We start from the raw sequence: 18,294 nt of genomic DNA, 5'->3' as shown, positions 1-18,294 counted from the left end.
CCCTCTCGAGCGCCGAACAGGAGTGGGGGAACGCTGCCCGCGCAACTACTTCGCCGGTTGCGCCATCTATACGAAAACGGCGCAAACTATTCGACAACTTATCGGCCGGCTTACCGACACTGGCGCGACCACTAGTGCCACCTACCGGGAAATCCCGGAAACTAATCGGGGATCGTGTTCCGCGACTTTCGAATAGATGGCGTTAGCAGTCATACTAGTGTCGGTAAACCGGTCGATAAGTTGTCGAATAGTTTCAACCACTTTTGTATAGATGGTGCTACGGTCGAAAAAAAAATAGTATATACTCTCTACCTCTTTACAGTCGAATTCAATGTTGTTGGATCTGTAGATATTGTTTTTTAGTAAAAGTGCTTTATTTTCAACAATGAACGAAGTAGAGAAATTGCAAGAACGAGTTAAAGAACTTGAAAGCAAGTTACTCGAAGAGCAGAGCAAAAATATGTCTATAACAAGAGAAAAGATAGAACATATGTCAAGCGAAGTAGTTGATTCAAATCCTTACAGGTAATTACCAGTTTCTTTTATAATATTATAATATAATATTAATGTAAGAATTCTATTTTTTGGCTAGTCGATTGATGGCATTGAAACGTATGGGTATAGTAGACAACTATGAAAGGATAAGAGAATTAACTATTGCTATAGTTGGAGTAGGTGGAGTTGGCAGTGTGACTGCAGAAATGCTAACAAGATGTGGAATAGGAAAGGTAGTAATTTTATTGTAAATCACGAGTTTTTTATTCTTTGAATAATAAACCATTTGAATTTCAGTTAATTCTTTTCGACTATGATAAGGTAGAAATGGCAAATATGAACAGACTTTTCTTTCAACCACACCAAGCTGGTCAAAGTAAAGTAGAAGCAGCAGCAAAAACATTGCAATACATTAATCCTGATGTAGATATCGATACTCATAATTATAATATTACTACAGTGGATCATTTTGAAGATTTCATGAATACCTTAAGGTATAACATGATTTTTCATAGATTAGAATTACAAGACACTGTAGTAGATATTAAATTTCATTTTTAGCACGTCGAGTTTGAATAAGGGACCGGTAGATTTGGTATTAAGTTGCGTGGACAATTTTGAAGCAAGGATGGCAATTAATGCTGCTTGTAATGAACTGAATCAGAAATGGTTTGAAAGTGGAGTCTCTGAAAATGCTGTTTCTGGTCACATTCAGTTCATCATTCCCGGGGAAACGGCTTGTTTTGCGGTGATTAAAAGTCAACAAATTACTACTTAAGATTTGAATGTCGATAGTTTTACCTCACTTCACTTTTAGTGCGCTCCTCCATTGGTAGTAGCAGAGAACATAGATGAAAAAACGTTAAAACGAGATGGCGTATGCGCAGCATCATTACCTACAACAATGGGCATTGTGGCAGGGTTTTTAGTTCAGAATTCATTGAAATACCTTTTAAATTTTGGAGATGTGACCTATTATTTAGGTTACAATGCAATGCAAGATTTCTTCCCTAAGATGATATTAAGACCAAATCCACATTGTGAGGATAGGTATTGTAGAGAACGTCAGCGGGAGTATGCGTTGAAACCAAAACCGGAAGAAAAAAAGAAAGAAATAGTTGATGATAAGCCCCTGCATGAAGATAATGAATGGGGTATGTGTCATACAAAATATGATACTATATTATACAAGATACAAGAAGGCATAATTAAATTTCTCATACGATTCTTAGGAATTTCTCTCGTCGATGAACACGATGGACAGGTAGATGAAAGTGATCGTCCATCGTCATTAGGCGTAAGAGAAGCGTATAGCGTACCGACGCCTTCGTCGGATCCTCCAGCCAATCAAATTCTGTCTGAATCTGAAGCTAGTCTAGAAGATTTAATGCAACAAATGAAATATATTTAAATATTGCTTTTGCACATTATATATGCATTCCATTCGCACCTTTTGTAACATTTTCACAATACCTAAATAATATTCCAAATTGTTACCTTTTTGTATTTATTATCTGTTGGACTTATCAAAGAATTAAAAATTTATTTACGTGCAATACGATTTTGTATAATAAAAATACAAATCTATTAAAATTAGACGTCGAAACGTTCGAAACACAGATTTTGTCCCTCTTCCTCGTAATCTTCTCTAGTTACTAAAAGAGTTGGAAGTATTGGATCTTTGGATAACGTTTTACCACCATGCCATGCGTAGGTGATGGGGCTGAAAACGACGTAATGATAAGTAATGTATTCGTCGAAAATGTCTAACAATACTGAAATATTTTTATACTTTTCGGGTAAATAAACATTTATCGTATATTCAGCAGGGGCTAGACTCCTAACTTCTTTATATATTCTTTCATGAAATCCTGGAAACTTTGCATTACCCCCAGTAAGAATAATGTTAGATAAAAGGTGTGGCCATGTCTCTTCGTCGCACCCTTTTAGACAGTCCATAATTGCTTCTGGAATACCCATCTGTCGGATGCCAACGTCCGATGGAAAAAATAAAATTTCGGGTATAGCAAATCTTTCGTTACTTAAACGCAGAGTTTGTAGTTCATTAGGAGGTTCTGGATTTTTAAGGTAACCACGTCTCAACGTCGTGTAATCTGGCAAAACATAATCTTTGATTATAGGATTGTTTTCCAGTTTACTCTTGGCAATTTCCATATCTTTGAAAAATTCTTGAGACACGAAACAGGAATCCTCCTTCACCTGATTTATCACGTAAGTTTCATCCATGACGTGAAGCTGTCTATAAGATATTATTTCTTTAAGATGGTTCGTAAGTAGCTTTCCACCCACGTCGATGCGTCTGATACCTTCTTTAACTTTGGTATCATTTACATAAGGAACTATATGAGTAAAACTATAACCGGTATCAACTACTATGCAACACTTTGTATTAGGATTTTCCGTTCTATACTGATAACAAGAAAGAGTAGAAGCATTAATTCTTAGGAGACTTTGACATTCGTATTCTTCGAAAAATATTTCTGTCGTTGCCTCTTGAACCGTTGGAAAATTGAACAAAGGCTCGGTGACAATTACAGAAAGCTGATTTAAATTCACCGGGCAACATTCTTTCGAGAATACGTAGTCCCAGACAGTTTTTTGGACGTCCCAATTGACAAGATACCCTTTTTGAAATGGTAAAATGTAAAACAATCCTGACGCGTCTCGACATTCTTCGATTTGATTTCCCACAAAAGGTCTTCGCCGTTCGCTTTTCGCTTTCATTATACAATTAGGAACCAATCTAGAAGCGAAAACATTAAGATTCGTATCATTTTTAAACCTAACCTTGTTTCATTGTTGATACTCACTTGGGGTTATCGGAAGAAGCTAACCCTACTTTTGTCGTGTAGGCGCCATTGTCAAGAACAAAAATGGAGTTACTCATGTTAAAGAAACGATTAAACAATTAGAAAATGTTCAACTGTGCTTTTCTTTTTCTCTGGTACGTTGTAAAAGTGTCATCCAGTTTCATCGAATACATATATTTCTTTAATACATGCACTGACAGAAATGTCGCTTACCGGCAGATTCAAAGCGCTTCAATATGGCGCCCTCGATTCTTGCGCCATCTACCGGCAGCAGGAGGAAGCATGGTGCCCTGGGCCTGACGCCCCCGCCTCGATGCACCCCCATTCTATCCATTCCACCCCCATGCGATCGGAAGGTTAAAGGCGCGCGATTTTATTTTTTACAAAGCTCTATTACAATAAAAGACTCTATCTCAGAAAATCGCGAATAACCATTGCGATCCTACACCATATGATTTTCATAATATATACATGTATATATTTTTTAATTTGAGATATAAAAAGCGAATAGTCTAAGCAATATTTAATGGTCGAGTTGACAAAGTAAAGCCAGCCCTCTTTTAATCCAATGTTTTACAGGACGGTCGGTATCCAAAAGAATGGATATCACGTAATTCGTTGAGTGTCCAGTTGTTTTGAGAACACCATAACGAGCCGAAGTTATGTAAAGGGGGCATTGGTAGCGTTCATTTACATCAAGCAAATTTACTTCGCACGGTTTCATCCAAATAATTGGAATGAGATCCCAGAGGATTTTTGGGTGACTTTCAGCAAGTAACATGCTCGTTAGATCCCATCTCGCGCCCGCCAAATACATTCCATAAACGTAAACGCCATCCGTGGGCGAAGTCTCTGAATCGTGGATAGGAAGTACCTAAAAATCAAAGAAACTTTTACTTCACCGATAACGTTAGGTAATTTGTAAAATAATGAAAACCTGAAAATCGAAATCAATTTTGTCGATAGGTATTTTGTATTTTCTTGCAAAGTTTTGCATCGTTGCCGTAAGAAAAGCATGGACAAACGAGAATCCGGATATCCAAAACGTCTGCGGTATACCATGCGTCAACCATTTGTGAAAAAAGTTCAATCGAAGCAAAAAGTCATTGATGAAGTTTGGCAATGGTTTTAAAGTTGGATAGGCGCACGCTTTTACCCAAGATGGTGGTATCTTCGCGTGTAATATATGAACGGCTAGAATCTACAATCGTAAATTACATTATATTGTAATTACATATTGGTAAATAATCAAGGTTTCTCATGTTACCTCTATCGCGGGTGTCATCACTATCAGCCCTTTCACCGCTTTCTCCAGCAACACGAGGGACTGTCGTATTTCGCGTAAAAGAGTGTTGTACCTTTCCAGTTCTTGTATCAGAACCGTGTTCATAGACTCCATGTACATAACGGGATACCGTTTTTGCGCCTCCTCGATGTCGAATAATTCAGGCATTCGTTTGTATATATCGTTCTTCATACTCAACAGCATTTCGTCCTGCTTAGAAGTATCACCCACCGTGACCGTTCCTCGGATTAACATCATAGACTGAAAGAAATCATTTGCTAGCTCAAGATCCCGCGTGATGCCTGCGTTCATATGTAATCCCAGTGCTTCTGGCGGTGGATTCAGAGGAATCCCTTGAATTTGTTTAATGTAATCTTCGTATTCGTTTCTAAGTATTATAATATGCGTATTAATATCTTTCTGTTTGAAACAGATGGACAGAGAGAGAGAGAGAGAGAAAGAAATACCTTTTTGGTAGAGCATATTCGGGTCCGGTATCCGCGAAAGAATAATTAGCATCGGTAATTACATCTTGGTTGTAGAAATCTTGCAATATCGTGTTCAAACATCTTCGATCTCTGTCGTCGGTGACCCTACCGCCATAATTACATTCGCCGGTTAAATATACGATCGCTTTGAAGGGTACCTCTTTGTAACCGTTCACGTATAGCTGAAGCTGTTGGGCGGATATTTGAAGGTCGGATTCATTGAAACCTGCAACAAATCGAGTCACCTGATGAATCATAAATATGGGTAATTAACCCTTTCGCTACGACGGGCGAAAGACAGGCAGCGAAAGGGTTAAAGAAACGAACCGTATCTGATGTTCCACCCCTGCGCGCCGTAATTCCGTCTTTCCTGGACCACGGCATGGAAGAAGCACAAAGCGTAAAGCAACTTGGAGTACGCTCGCTTCTTTCTTGGATCGGTGTCGAAGAAATCCGGATCCCTTGCTGCCTCGGCCTTGTACGACCTCATGATGTTATTTTGCAACCCCGTAGGCGGTTCGTTGGTCATTTTAACGCCGTTTTGCAAGATGGTGATCGGAAAGTGTTCCGATGGGTAACTGGTTAGCCAAAGGCGGAAGTTGGAGTGCGTGTTCGATGGGTCAAGTTTCTCGCAGATGCTCTCCAAAGTAGCCATCCAAGAGGCCGCCAAGTGACAGTTTTGCAAGCACACCCACTCGCCGTCGTTCTGCGCTTTTATTATCAATTTTTCAGCGATCGGCCCTTGCCCTTGACCCAGCGAGATCGACTCAAACCTGTCGGTGAAGTTGGTGCTCTCGGCGTATTTCGTTAGCGCTTCCATTGGGTCTGAACCAGGTGACAAGATGAAGATCAACGGTATCAAGAAGCTGGAATCGGCGAAGGACTTGGAGATGTCGAACGGTGGAGGTACGATGAAATTCAGACCCATTCCAGCTTTCACGAATCGTTGTATCTGAAATGATTTTCGTTGTAAGATGAAAAATATAACGCGTCGTCCTGGGAGAAGGTTTTCCGGGACCGAATTCAAGGCTAATGCAGGGATATTTTCCTAACCCTTGAAGCTAGAGGGTTATTTTTCCCCCTTTTGACATTTACGAAAAATGGCAGAACTCTTCTCATACCATCAATTATAATCTTATTATTAAAATTAGTAATAAATTACTCACCCAGATCATATCCTAAAATAATCTATATTTTTCCTTATCCTTACCATAATCATCACTTTATCGGTTCTGATTATTCTCGTAACGATCAGCTTCTGAAAGGGAGTCAAAACAGCCTCCCAAGGATGTGGTAACGGCGAGTCTTCTGGATTCAATAAATCATAATAATTTTTCCAGTCGCTTAGATGGTCAAGGAAACTTTGCTGAAACTTGGCGAAACTGGATAAAACGTTGGATCTGCAAATCTCGGCCCAGGATTTATCTGGAAGCCAAGCTGGCGCTGGATTGCCCGGAATGGCAGCCAGGGCGACACCTCCGGTTAAGAAGAACATTATCTCTTCTTGCGTGATCGCATTTTTCGACAGTAAAATCGTCACGTACAGGACGAACGAATACAGGAGCTGAAGAGAAAAAAATTGACTGGTTATTTCAAATGGAATAACTCTTCTTACGATTTACCTTATCTTTTTCGAACAACGATCTGCAAACGTTTTGGTACAAATTATAGGTGAAAGTTTCCCGCAGAAACATGAGCCTCCTCTCGAGGATGTTGCTTTTGTTCGCGGTGTCGATCGACGTCACGTACAAATTAATGAACCAGCTCAAAGAATACTGATACATGGGATCGATGTTGGGTAGATCGGTGATAGTGTAATAAAGAGCAGCGCTGTGTGTAGCGATCGGCCTGTAACTCAATCGGAACCTTTCGATTTGTACCTCCGTCTTCTTCGCGCTGGATTGTTTCTTCAATATATCAGCCGACAAGAGTTTCGACGAATCCAGAATCTCTATCGCTTCCTCGTCTTCTAAGATACTCGCACCAGACGCGGACAGGGTCTTCAGAATATTGTCCTCGACTTGCTTCAAGGCTTTCTTATTCGCCGCACTTTGAATAATCAAGTATTCTCGTTTCTCTTGTAAATCGGGTCTCTCCTTGGCCACCACGATACCTAACAGTTGATCCTCCAACGCGTCGATGGTTAAAGCGAAATTGATGATGGTCACCTTGTTGAAGACCTCCGGCAGATAGTGCGGATTCCGCAGCTTCGTCGTGATGTACAATTTGAATCGCAAATTATATTCGATCACCTTCTCGCCGAGGGTGATGTGCCACAAGGGGCCCAATTTGTATATCGCTTTGGTCAATATCGGATCGAGGGGTGGCGTCAACTCCTCCGCGACGTTCTCTATCAGTACCGGTTTGCCTGTGATTAAGGAATTCAATTGTAATTCCATTGGGAAATAAATAAACTAACTACTACTACTACTGTGATTAAGGAAAAAAGTTTCAAGTACCGTACTCCAGAGCTCGCTCTATAACATTCATATAATTGGCGTCTGTTAATTTGACAATTTCCAGTTTGTTCTGCTTCTCCATGTTCCGAATCCATTTGTTCGCTTGGCTCTGAGGATCGATGAACAAACTCCAGCGTTTAGAATTGTCCATGATGATGGCGTTCTCGGTGGAGAAGGAATCCCGCGGCAGACCGAATATGTTCCAAGAATTGATCTTTATCTCGGTACCAAGTATCTGGACGAAGTCGTAATTATCGGTGCAAGGTATCTTCAAGTTTTTAACGTGGTTCATCCATTTCAGCAGGCTCTCGTCGCGATAGGCGGCGGTGAACGGTCCTAAATACGCAATCATACCGCAGGAAATTAAAATGTCGCCTGGTAAAGTATCGTAAGACTTTTGTAAATTCGCTGCGGCCGTCATCCAACGATCTTTTTCTCCTCCTAATCCGCTGATTAATTTCTCCGCTCGAATCAGCTTGTTCCTGCAGTTTGCTACCTAAATCGATGCACAGAGAAATGATAGTTTCAATGAAAAAACTATAATTTTTTAGGTAAACATGAAACAAGAAAGAGAAGCAACGATCGCGACGTATTACCTCGTTCTCCAGTTGAATTTTCTTCTCGAGAATTGCTTGCAAACTTTGATGAAGAACAGCGAGTCTCTCGGTCAACTTGGCGAGCATTTCGCGTCTCTCGTTGAGAAACTTGACGGTGTTCTCGTAGTCCCTCTGCGCGTCGTCGAGTTTCATCCTCTTCGGGCCTACAACTTTCGCTACCTCGTCGTACAAAACCATCGCTCTCACCCATTTGCACAGCCCTTCGGCCGCTGACGACGCTCTCGCTACCACTTTTGGTTCGAAGGTTTTATTCGTCAGATAGGTCGTCTTAATTTCCTGCGGATACATCGAACTCGTTAAGAACTGTCCCGAGCGAACGGAGAACAGAAGAAGAAGAAGAAGACGGATACGTGTATTATGTTGTCAGGGATATTGTCTTTGTCGTATTGCCGTAAGGTCTCCAAGAACCTTATGTCGCCTAACAAACGTTTACTAGGTCCCCAGTAGTCGTTGAACTTTTTACCAGTTGTAGGATCTTCGACTCTAGCGGGAGGTATAGCTAACATCACGCACACAGCGGCCATTACGAGCTTCACTCCGGCGGGAGGGCTTCTCATCGTCCTTACGACGGCTATGTCGGCTGGCTTTAACGTGTTCAGAGCGGCTAACGATCGAAAATCAACCACGATTAACTGCATGAATCACGAGAGATGATAAACGCTCGCATACCTATCGCGTCGTCCAAAGCAGGAAGAACCTCCGCAAGATCAGCTTCGCATTCCGTCTTCAACTTCTTCGCGACCTCAGCTTGAACGTTCGCCATGTCTTCGTCTCTCTTCACCAACAGCCTCGCTTTCGCCACGCTCACATTTTCGGTCTCGATTTTCTTCATCGTCTCGGTCGTCTCTTTAGCAGACGCCTCGAGCTGAGGTCTCAACCGCGAAAGAGTTACCTTCATTTGGCCGATTTGTTGGGCGGCGTACTCCAGTTTATCCAGTCCGCTGATGTATCGATCTCTATCGTGGAAAAAAAAGAAAATTACACATGACACGTTCTTTATCGTCGTATCGTCGTACCTTGCAAGTATGAGTTCCTGCTGCTTCTCCTCCATCAACTCTGCGTACGTTCGTATAAGATCCAGAAATCCCGCGGTGGTGACGTACGTTTTCCTACCGGTGGCGTTATAAAATCTCGTGCTCACGTCTTTCGCGCAAACGTGAAAGTATTTGCAGGCTACCACCGCGTTTACCTTCACCTGTTCGTCGATGTTGATGTCGGTAGTGCTGCGTAGAGCTACCTGTTCCAGAGCATCCTCCGGCCATACGTCGAACCAGTCGATGGTGCAACAGTTCACCAGGCTAGGATAGAGTCGAAGCCTGATTCGGAAACTGTCGCCGATGGGGCTGAAGCAGAGCATGATGTGCAGTTTCTCTTTGCATCGGTTCACGAAGTAAGCCAGCACCGACAGGACCGATATGTCCAGGTTACGATTACCGCCTTGAGCGGCTAGCCGCGTCGCCTCGATGAGCTCTTGCCTCTCCTCGATGGTGAAGAGATTCGGTACCTCGCCGGAATTTAACAAACTGTCTATGTCGTTCAGGAAGATCTCGCTTTTGATTTGTCCTTCGGTTAAGAGAAACACGTGATCTTTGCCCGCGCCACCGGAGTTCGTGAGGACCTGGAAAAAGAATCTCGTTAGGATGAAAGAAATAGCTTGGAGATTAGTTAAAATTAAATAAAGAACCTTCTTTATATCGTCTCGCCATTCTTGCACGCCATAGGTGCTGCCGATCTCCGGCTGGAACAGACCGTGACCGACCATGGTGGACGCCAATTTGGTCAACGATTGTCTTCCGGATCCACCCACGCCGACCATCAACAAGCTCCCGCAAGGGATCACCAGTATACGACAAATCCTCGCGAGATGTTCCAGAGCGTAACGGAAGAGAACGATATCTATCTTGTGTCTATGAGTGAGATTATAGTCTTCCAGATAGGAGATCGCCACTTCGGTGTACTCGTCCATCGACTTCACTTCTTCGTACCGACGATCGGTGGGAATCGAGTCGACGTCCATGAAATTCCCGAATATCAGACTTCGCAGACTTTCCTCCGTTAATTGATCCTTGAATTTCGGTAGGTATTCGAACGCCGAGTCGAACGACTCCTTCAGATTACTGCTAACTACTTCCTTGATCTTCAAGAAGAGCCACTGCCTGTCGTCTTGATCCACTAATCTATCCCCGAACACTCTTAGAATCTCGTGGACCCAGAGTCTCGTGAAATCCGTCTTGGACTCGACGGATTCCTCTTTGATCATGGTACACCCTGTGATCACGCGAGCGAAATCACGGAGATTGAACAAATAGTGAGACTTCGTCGGGGTCGGTCTGAGCTCCGCTCGAGCGTGCTGAAAAATATTCTGCGTGGCGCGTACGATGTCGATGATGGTTCCCATCACCGCAGTGGTGAAACCGTTTCTTTGCAACCCTACGAATGCTATATTCGTAAAGATTCGAGTAACAGTTTCCTCTGAGAAATTGCTGATGCTGTACAGATTGAAGTGTCGCAAGAACCTTTGGTAGACTTCCTGTCTGCTACCACCTGGAGGTGCCATGGCGCAGACGAACATGGTGTCGTAGATGTGTATCATCTCTGGTTTCTTCAGATCGAACCAAACCTTGTGATCGAAGAACTGACGAAGGAGTTCGATGGGCGGTTGGGAGCCGTACATCTCTTTCGCGGGCATGTTCACGTCGTCGATGAAGACGATGCACTGTGTGCCAGCCAGAGGACCGAACTGATTCCTCCGTCTTTTGTACAGTTTCAGGACGATTAGTTCCTGCGTCTGTGCGGCAGTTATGTTAGGCGTGAACGTTACAAAATTCGGTAGGTATTCCTTCTCGCTCAATCTGTTCATGATCAGATCCTTTATGTAGAAACTTTTTCCGGTGCCCGTTTCACCGTAGAGAAGGAAACGTTTGCGGTGTTGCACGTGCATAAGGAACAACTGTTGATACTTGACGGTGTCGATGGTAGGGACCATCAGTTGAACGATACTCTCGGTCTCCAGAAGTTCTTGCTGCCTGGCCACATCGGCGAACCGTCTCCAAGCACCTCGACCGCGATACGTGTAAAAGCAATCGTGTATCGGCTCTTCGGTTGGAATAGAAATTAGCGCATCGACGAGAAACTCTGGAAGCGGATGTTCCTTCTGCTCGTTCTTCCAGAAGGTCAGATAATAATCGTTGAATTTCAAGCGAGAATCGTAGCTCAAGGTACCGGCGGCACCCCAGACAATAGACATCAACATGGTCGCCTGTAACCAAGGTAAAACGAATTGATCGAACGTCTTTGGATTCTGCTCGACCGCGTCCTCCATGAACATCTCGAATAGGTGCATGGTTGATACGACTTGATGGATTTGTCCGGCGTTCATGGTAACGCGGCATTGCTTTCTGATGAACTCCAAGCAGGGATCGATCAGCCAGTGAAACAGTTGCCGGATGTATTCTTTGTTATCCTGCGTCCAAGCTGGGTTTAATTTGTTCATCCAGGATCGAAAGAACGGCTTCCAGCCTAGGACCCGTGGTTCTATGTAAATCATGCCGCAACGCGAGACGGTAGCGGGGGAGGCGTGAAAAAGATCCATCGCTTCGAAGATCATCGACATTACGCCGGACATTTGCATTATCTCGCCGGACGTTAAGCAGAGTTTCTTGTTATCGTCGAGCACAGTGTTGAGGTTCTCGATCCAAACGGCGTCCACCGGCCCGTCGAAAATGATCCATTTCCTGTCGGGAGTATCCTCGGTGCAGTACCTTCGGAAGGCAACCGCGCAGACACCGTCGGTCCACTCGGAGGAGACCGGATCGAAGAAACCGTACAACTGTCCTAAGGTTATAGATTTCGGATTGATAGTGAAATACTTGGTCACCGCTCCATTCTTCTCGCCCCATTCGTCCATCAAGGTTAGAGCATCGGCCAGAGTGTAGAGGACAGAAGTTTTCCCGCCGAAAGGATCGCCGACCAGCATGAATCCGTGTCGGACGATCATCATTTCGAACGTTTGAATGATCTTCAATAGAAAACCATCCACCGGTTGCAGATTCCGTTTTCGTGCTATCTCTCGAACAGCTTTTAATAGGACGTCGTAACTGGGCGAGGGAAGCTCCAGGCCGGGGAATAAATCGGAGACTATGCCTTGGAAGAGCGGAACGTCGTGAGCCAAGAATTTCGGTAGATTCACGTCGATGACGGATCGAAGCAACAAGACAGACTCGTTCTCCTCTGGAAATTGAAGCTTGATGTTTTGAGCAGCCGTTAAGACAGTCTTCACCGCTCGCATACCGTAATCGTAATGAGATTGCGTGGATAGCTGCTCGGAGCAGAGCTTGTACGTTGTGACGATTTTTGTGGAGAGCTCTCGAGCGGTGCCAAAGCCGGACGAGTAGAGGAATATCTCGGCTATCATGGCGTAATCGGGTACCATCATCGCCACCGTTCGGAACAGTACTTTAAGATTATCGGGCAGCTCTGTGCGACCCGCGTAGCCGGGATTCATCGTGATGCAAACGTAAACGGAGGGATTTAATCTCAGTTCGGTCCCTTCGAACACGAACGTTTCCACTTTACCGCGTACAGCTTGGATGATGCAGAGGATTTGTTGCGCGACTACCGATAGCACTTCGAGCTCGATTCTGTTGAACTCGTCGAAGCAGGACCACGCGCCACACGAAGCGAGACCTTTGAAAAATTTCCCCATGTTCTTATAGTCGAGCCCCTCGGAGCAGTTGAATACTACGCACTGAACGGCGATCGCTCTGCTTAGATCCTTCGTCGTTTCCGTCTTTCCGGTACCGGCAGGACCTTCCGGCGCTCCGTTCAGGTGCAACGAGTACGCACCGATTAACGTGCGATAACATCTACGAGAAAGTTTAAACGATGAAAATTCGACGAAAGCGAAGAAGATCTGTGCAGTAAAAATTCGTACATCGTACGAATCCATACCTATCAGTTAAAGGGGTAATAACGAGTCGAGGACAATTTCCAAGATACTCGTACGCATAGGACACCGCCGTGTATATAATTCTAACAAACACGTCGTCTTCCCAATAGTAGCGTAGCTGCGCTAACCATTCAAAATCCATTTCGCTTCTGATCTTTTTGTCGATCAGCATTTTCACCACATCCATCGCGTGAACGTCAAGCGTGATGAGAGCGTTTAACGTGGTTCGATTTTGTTTCGACAAATGTCCTGCGTACAGATCAAACTCACGTGTAACGATCCCAAACCTGGATTTTCAAAGTTATGCTACCTTTAACCAGCTCCACCATGTCTAGGATTTGATGTCTTAGTTTCGAATGCAACGTTTCCATCGTCGAAGCTATACGAGTCATAAGGCTGTTTTGAACTTGCATGCTCCAGTAAATTTGCGCGACGCATAAAACGACCATACCAGGCCATATAAGCACCCACACGTTTCGTTTGTTCACCTCGTAATCTAGGTAGCTCATCAAGATTTCGTGTCGTATAGATTTCACCATTTGTTCCTCGACCTGACAAATGCGAATAACGCTCGGTAATAACCCTTTGAGTGCTATGGATGTATAATAAATGTAGAAATTGTAAATGAATAATGATTTTGGAGAGTTCACACTAGCGAAAAAGTATTAGGAGAGCTTCGCCAAGAAATATTCAGCACTCAAAGGGATAATAAAAGGAACTAAGTAAAATTGTCGTGATTTTTTACTTGAACGAGCCAGCGTTCCACGCAACCTCTCGCTGCAGCGGTCGAGATCTGCTCCTGCACGTTTACTTCTTCGCCATCCTCGCTGAACATCGAATATATCTCCATTTCGTCGTTGAATCTATAAATAAAAATTCGTCGAGATTGTTCTTGCTGCTTCGATGATTTAACAGAATTTACCCCAATTTATTTATTCCCTCGAAGCATTTTCGAAGATGCGGTTGAACGCGAAGGGGTTCCTTCGTTTCGGACAGTATTTCCAGCATATCGTCGTTGCTCAAGAAGAAGAAACGCGGGAAGTATAGTCTCTTTTTCTCCAAGTAATTCAACACCCCGTCGTTGACTTTTTCCATTAAGATGTTCGCTTCCGTCATGATTTCTAAAAGACCCACCTAAAAGCACGCCTCGATCTCGACGCGTCGTTGAAAGCGTTCACTTACAGAGCCGGCTGTTTCTCGGACGCGAGGATCCCTGGAGACGCCGGTCATCGCGCTACGAAATATTCTGTCCACTTGAACGAACAGTATTTCCTCCTCGGGCAATTGCGCCACGATATCTTTGCTCGAAAAGATCGGCAACAAATACATCCATTGCACTTGTACCTGAATAACGAGACGGGTGGCTAGAGTTTAGGCGCCTCCGAGGAAGACTTTGAGCGTACTTTGGTCCATTCGTCGATCGTCGATCGCATCCGAAGTAAAAGAGCATAGAATTCTTTCACCTCTTCCTCGATACGTTTGACGAACGCTGATCCACGCATCGCTTGGACTTTTACGATCTGCTCCTCCAACAGGGCTTGAATATCATCCAGTTGCGTTAAAATGTTTACCCCGGAGTCTTTGTACGGTACGGTGGTAAATATCACGTCGTCCCATTCGGTGATCAACTTCGCTAGCAACTCTTCGAGCATCAGTTGCTTCGTTGCGCTTGTACTTATCATTTCGTACCTAAAACGAGCAGGAGATCGTTGTACGCGTTACGTTCCTGTCTTGGAAAATTAAATTAAAATTATAACGGTGAACTCATAATTACTTTTCCAAATCGTCCATCAAGTCCATTTTTATAATCTTTCGAAAGGTCGTTCCAGCGTCGGGGGTAAGATCGAAGCCAGCTATAACCGACATATCGTCCCAATGGGTCTGCCGCAAAGCAGGATTCCGGAACACCGCCAACAGAGGTATATAATACTGCGTGAAGAAACAAGGATAAAAAATTATTCCAAGGAACAATGCGGACAATTTACCTTGAACCATTTCACATTCTCGATAAGCTGATTACAGAGGTTCAGAGGCGCTGGTTGTTGAAACGGATCCGGATCGTCCGGCGATCCCATGAAACTAAGAAAAATAATTACTGTCTTATCTCACGACGCATACGATCTTATACAGCCTTACCAATAAGGATAACTCATTGCGAGTTCCATTTTGATTTTCGTCTTGTACTGTTTATTGATCTTATTGAAATCGGTGAAGTATTCGGTAGTTTTGTTTTCGATCACGTTCGAGTCGAGATACTCGAACGGCCCATCCAACCAAACGTCGCGGTGTCTTTGCCACCGAAAACCGCGATAAATCAGTTCGTAATACGGCATTATGTTCTCTTTCAGCTCTTTGATGCGCGGATACTGAGAAACAGCGTATTGGAAAAGCTCCTCCTCTTGGTTGATCCACGTCACCCTCTCGTCAGCGCGTTCCAAGTCCCGCGCGAATTTTCGCATGTACTCTATGTACTCGTGTATTCGATCCGCGTCGTTCATATCGTTCATTATTTCTAATCTGTGTAACAATCATTCTAACAGTTAGATAATCTAAGGATTGGAAAGGATTAGTTCTAAAGGCGTTGAAAAGAGCAGTTAATTCCTAGCCGAACAACTCACCTAGGAAACATACTTTCAACGTCCGCGTTCAAGCTCTCGACCTTTCTGTGAAGCTTCTCCTCCAGCTCGTACTTCGTTTGTTCATACACCGCGCTGTTTTGTTCGAATATCGGTCTTATCCGCTTTAGCCAATGTACAGTGGTATTATTTAACTCTATGTGATCTTTGGACAATGCAGTCATTTCGATCAACGAAGCCATCATGCGCAACGACACAGTGATTTTCTCTTCCAGCGCCTTCATCAACGTCGATGCAGCCATTAACATGTATTCGCCTAAAATGGAAGCGTTTTTTTTTGTTTCAACCCTAGTTTATTCGACAGAAAATTTACCCAATTCTAGTAATTCTTTGGTAGTAGTGGGCACGTTCAAAGCTCGTTCTCTTATGTCTTCGAACGCGTTGCAAATTTCAGTGTTGTAGTTCCAATGAGTTTTAATGAGTTCCTCGATGATTAATTCGCGCACCTGTCCCGTGTAATGGAGAAGACCTACTTTCGCATCCACCTGGTATATCGTTCCCGTGGGAAAGTACTCGTGATCCAGCTGGAAAATGTATTTCTCGATTAGTTAATTAGAGTTTGGGAGCTTGAAAAATGTTTACCCTGACCGCGGCAATATAACGAGAGACTCGATCGTATTATTTACCATGCCGTTTATATCTCGGATAAATCGATTAAAATCTTCCACCTTGGCCACGCATTCTTGGAAAGTGCGCCCTGTACCAACTGTGTAAGTGGCAAGGTTTTTGTGTGTTCCCGGATCGAAAACAACTTTGAACTTCTCACGCAGTTCGTCGACGTAATCGTTTAAGGGTTGAAAAGTATGGTGTAGGACTTCGGCGAGCCGTTGATGAGTTTCTTCCAGATACCATTCAGGTAAAACGACTTTGATGTAGGCGCGATCGATTTTCACGCCTACCCATGAATCTAACGGCGGTAATTGTTGACCAATGTTACCGATATTTCCAACGATAGTGCGGAATGCCATGTAAATTTCATGCAACGTTGGGCTAAGAAACAACTCGTTGTTCTCGCATTTTAATTGCACCTGCAAAGATAAAATATTTCTTTAAACGATCCATAAAATTCAATTTTGGATAGTTTTCATATTAATCAATAAAGCGTGTAAGTTGTATACTTTTAGTAATGGTACGGTGTGCGGGTCATTCAAGATTTCAAGTAGATATACGATGGTGTTTATCATGCATGTTTCCACTTGAAGGCCGAGCAGATTATTTGCACAGTTGAGGAACGGTCGTATCGAGGGTGGAGGTACGTCGTGAAGATAGCGCGGTTGAGAGATAAGTCGCACGATGTCACCATAGTAGCCACTGCTCACTGCGAGAGCGCCTTTTTTCGTATCCGTTTCCACCAAATCCAAGAATCTTAAACGTTCCAGAAAGTGTTAAATGTGTTGAACATTAATTGTACGTTTCGTTTGTGCAATTGTGTAATAAGTGAATGGATAAAATTCATTGCAAACATGGCGCGAATGTGAGAATTCGTGACATCGCGATTGCACATGCGCGTGCGCATGCGCAACGCTTGTAGGAATTCAAATATACAACCTGTTAAAATCAAGATAACCAAGTTTCCGATAACGTCCGAAATCGCAAATCCATCGTGGCATCAGGGTGTACGTTTTGGCGACAATATTCCTCATCAGTCTATGGGGTAAATAATATTGTCTTTTTACCGCGCAACGATTTTTCAAATACTTAGGATACAGATCTGTCCGGCCGGCTAGCTTAAACGGCGGGAATCCTTTCAAATCCTCGTTACACGTTTCTTGACATTCGATCGCTACCACTTGTTTCACAGTTGCATCATGCATCGCTTCGTAATAACGTCTTTTGGTTTCTTCCATTTGTTCCTCAAAAATACCCGCATATTTGTTTCGAAGACTGGGCGTCACTAAATTGCGTATGTTGTTTTCCCACTCCTAAACGACGTAATATTCAATCGTGTAGAAATATTTCGATTGCGAATATTCGCGCGCATTTTGAAATATCGCATACAAGCAGAAGAGTATTCGAGGGTAATTTGTTCGCAAACTCTTTCAGCTTTTCGAAATAGAAACTCTGAGGCTGTTGTAATCGACACTTGCGAGTCGTTTGACACTTGTTCCCCTTTTTCTCGTGTTCGATCTTCGTTCTAGCGATTACTGATTTTAATACGTCGCGCATTTCTTCGGTGTCAACCTTGAAAAAAATATTTTGACATACAATACGCGTGATGGAATTAACAGCGATTCAAAAAAAAATAAACCGTGAAAATATACCGTTTGTAACCTAAAAGCGTTCGACCTCCTAAGAAATTCTTTAAATTCCGATTGACCGCTTAAATTATGGGTTAAGACCGTTTCACTGGACATAGTTCCACTTTCCATCGTATCCGTCATTTTTGTTAACTGCTTTTATTTTAATTGCACGTAAATTATGTTTCGACGCGAACGCGAAACTTTTTGGTTGATAGACGGAACCGAACCAAGCGAATTGGCAATTGTTTTTCGCGAATCGATCGATCGAAAGTAATCAAATATGGCGGCATGGCGG

General features: G+C 43.4%; 3 protein-coding genes across 3 annotated transcripts; 1 reads left to right on the top strand and 2 right to left on the bottom strand.

Annotated features, from left to right (window-relative positions):
• Positions 1–294: 294 nt before the first annotated feature.
• Positions 295–2,001, top strand: LOC114876614 (ubiquitin-like modifier-activating enzyme 5). Its single transcript, XM_029188333.1, has 6 exons — positions 295–525; positions 593–728; positions 793–989; positions 1,057–1,243; positions 1,313–1,649; positions 1,728–2,001. Exons 1-6 carry the CDS (start codon positions 386–388, stop codon positions 1,904–1,906), a joined length of 1,176 nt encoding a protein of 391 aa, XP_029044166.1. The 5' UTR covers positions 295–385; the 3' UTR covers positions 1,907–2,001.
• A 17-nt stretch (positions 2,002–2,018) lies between these two features.
• Positions 2,019–3,556, bottom strand: LOC114876613 (actin-related protein 6). Its single transcript, XM_029188332.2, has 3 exons — positions 3,327–3,556; positions 2,288–3,259; positions 2,019–2,218 (listed from the first exon to the last, which is right to left on the bottom strand). The coding sequence occupies exons 1-3, from the start codon at positions 3,401–3,403 to the stop codon at positions 2,089–2,091; spliced, it is 1,179 nt and encodes a 392-aa protein (XP_029044165.1). The 5' UTR covers positions 3,404–3,556; the 3' UTR covers positions 2,019–2,088.
• A 145-nt stretch (positions 3,557–3,701) lies between these two features.
• Positions 3,702–18,281, bottom strand: LOC114876615 (dynein axonemal heavy chain 12). Its single transcript, XM_046287970.1, has 28 exons — positions 18,021–18,281; positions 17,308–17,940; positions 16,878–17,124; positions 16,386–16,787; positions 16,073–16,283; positions 15,742–16,015; positions 15,260–15,640; positions 15,109–15,202; positions 14,898–15,052; positions 14,527–14,812; positions 14,306–14,467; positions 14,046–14,257; positions 13,869–13,986; positions 13,434–13,674; positions 13,126–13,372; positions 9,860–13,040; positions 9,192–9,793; positions 8,845–9,131; positions 8,526–8,779; positions 8,155–8,451; positions 7,559–8,054; positions 6,722–7,467; positions 6,310–6,663; positions 5,427–6,051; positions 5,079–5,325; positions 4,594–4,999; positions 4,264–4,527; positions 3,702–4,200 (listed from the first exon to the last, which is right to left on the bottom strand). The coding sequence occupies exons 2-28, from the start codon at positions 17,604–17,606 to the stop codon at positions 3,850–3,852; spliced, it is 11,439 nt and encodes a 3,812-aa protein (XP_046143926.1). The 5' UTR covers positions 17,607–17,940; positions 18,021–18,281; the 3' UTR covers positions 3,702–3,849.
• Between the last annotated feature and the right edge of the window lie 13 nt (positions 18,282–18,294).

The sequence above is a fragment of the Osmia bicornis genome, chromosome 11 (assembly GCF_907164935.1).
Source record: "Osmia bicornis bicornis chromosome 11, iOsmBic2.1, whole genome shotgun sequence".
Lineage (NCBI taxonomy): Eukaryota > Metazoa > Arthropoda > Insecta > Hymenoptera > Megachilidae > Osmia > Osmia bicornis.
This window is presented reverse-complemented; position numbering and strand designations above follow the sequence as displayed.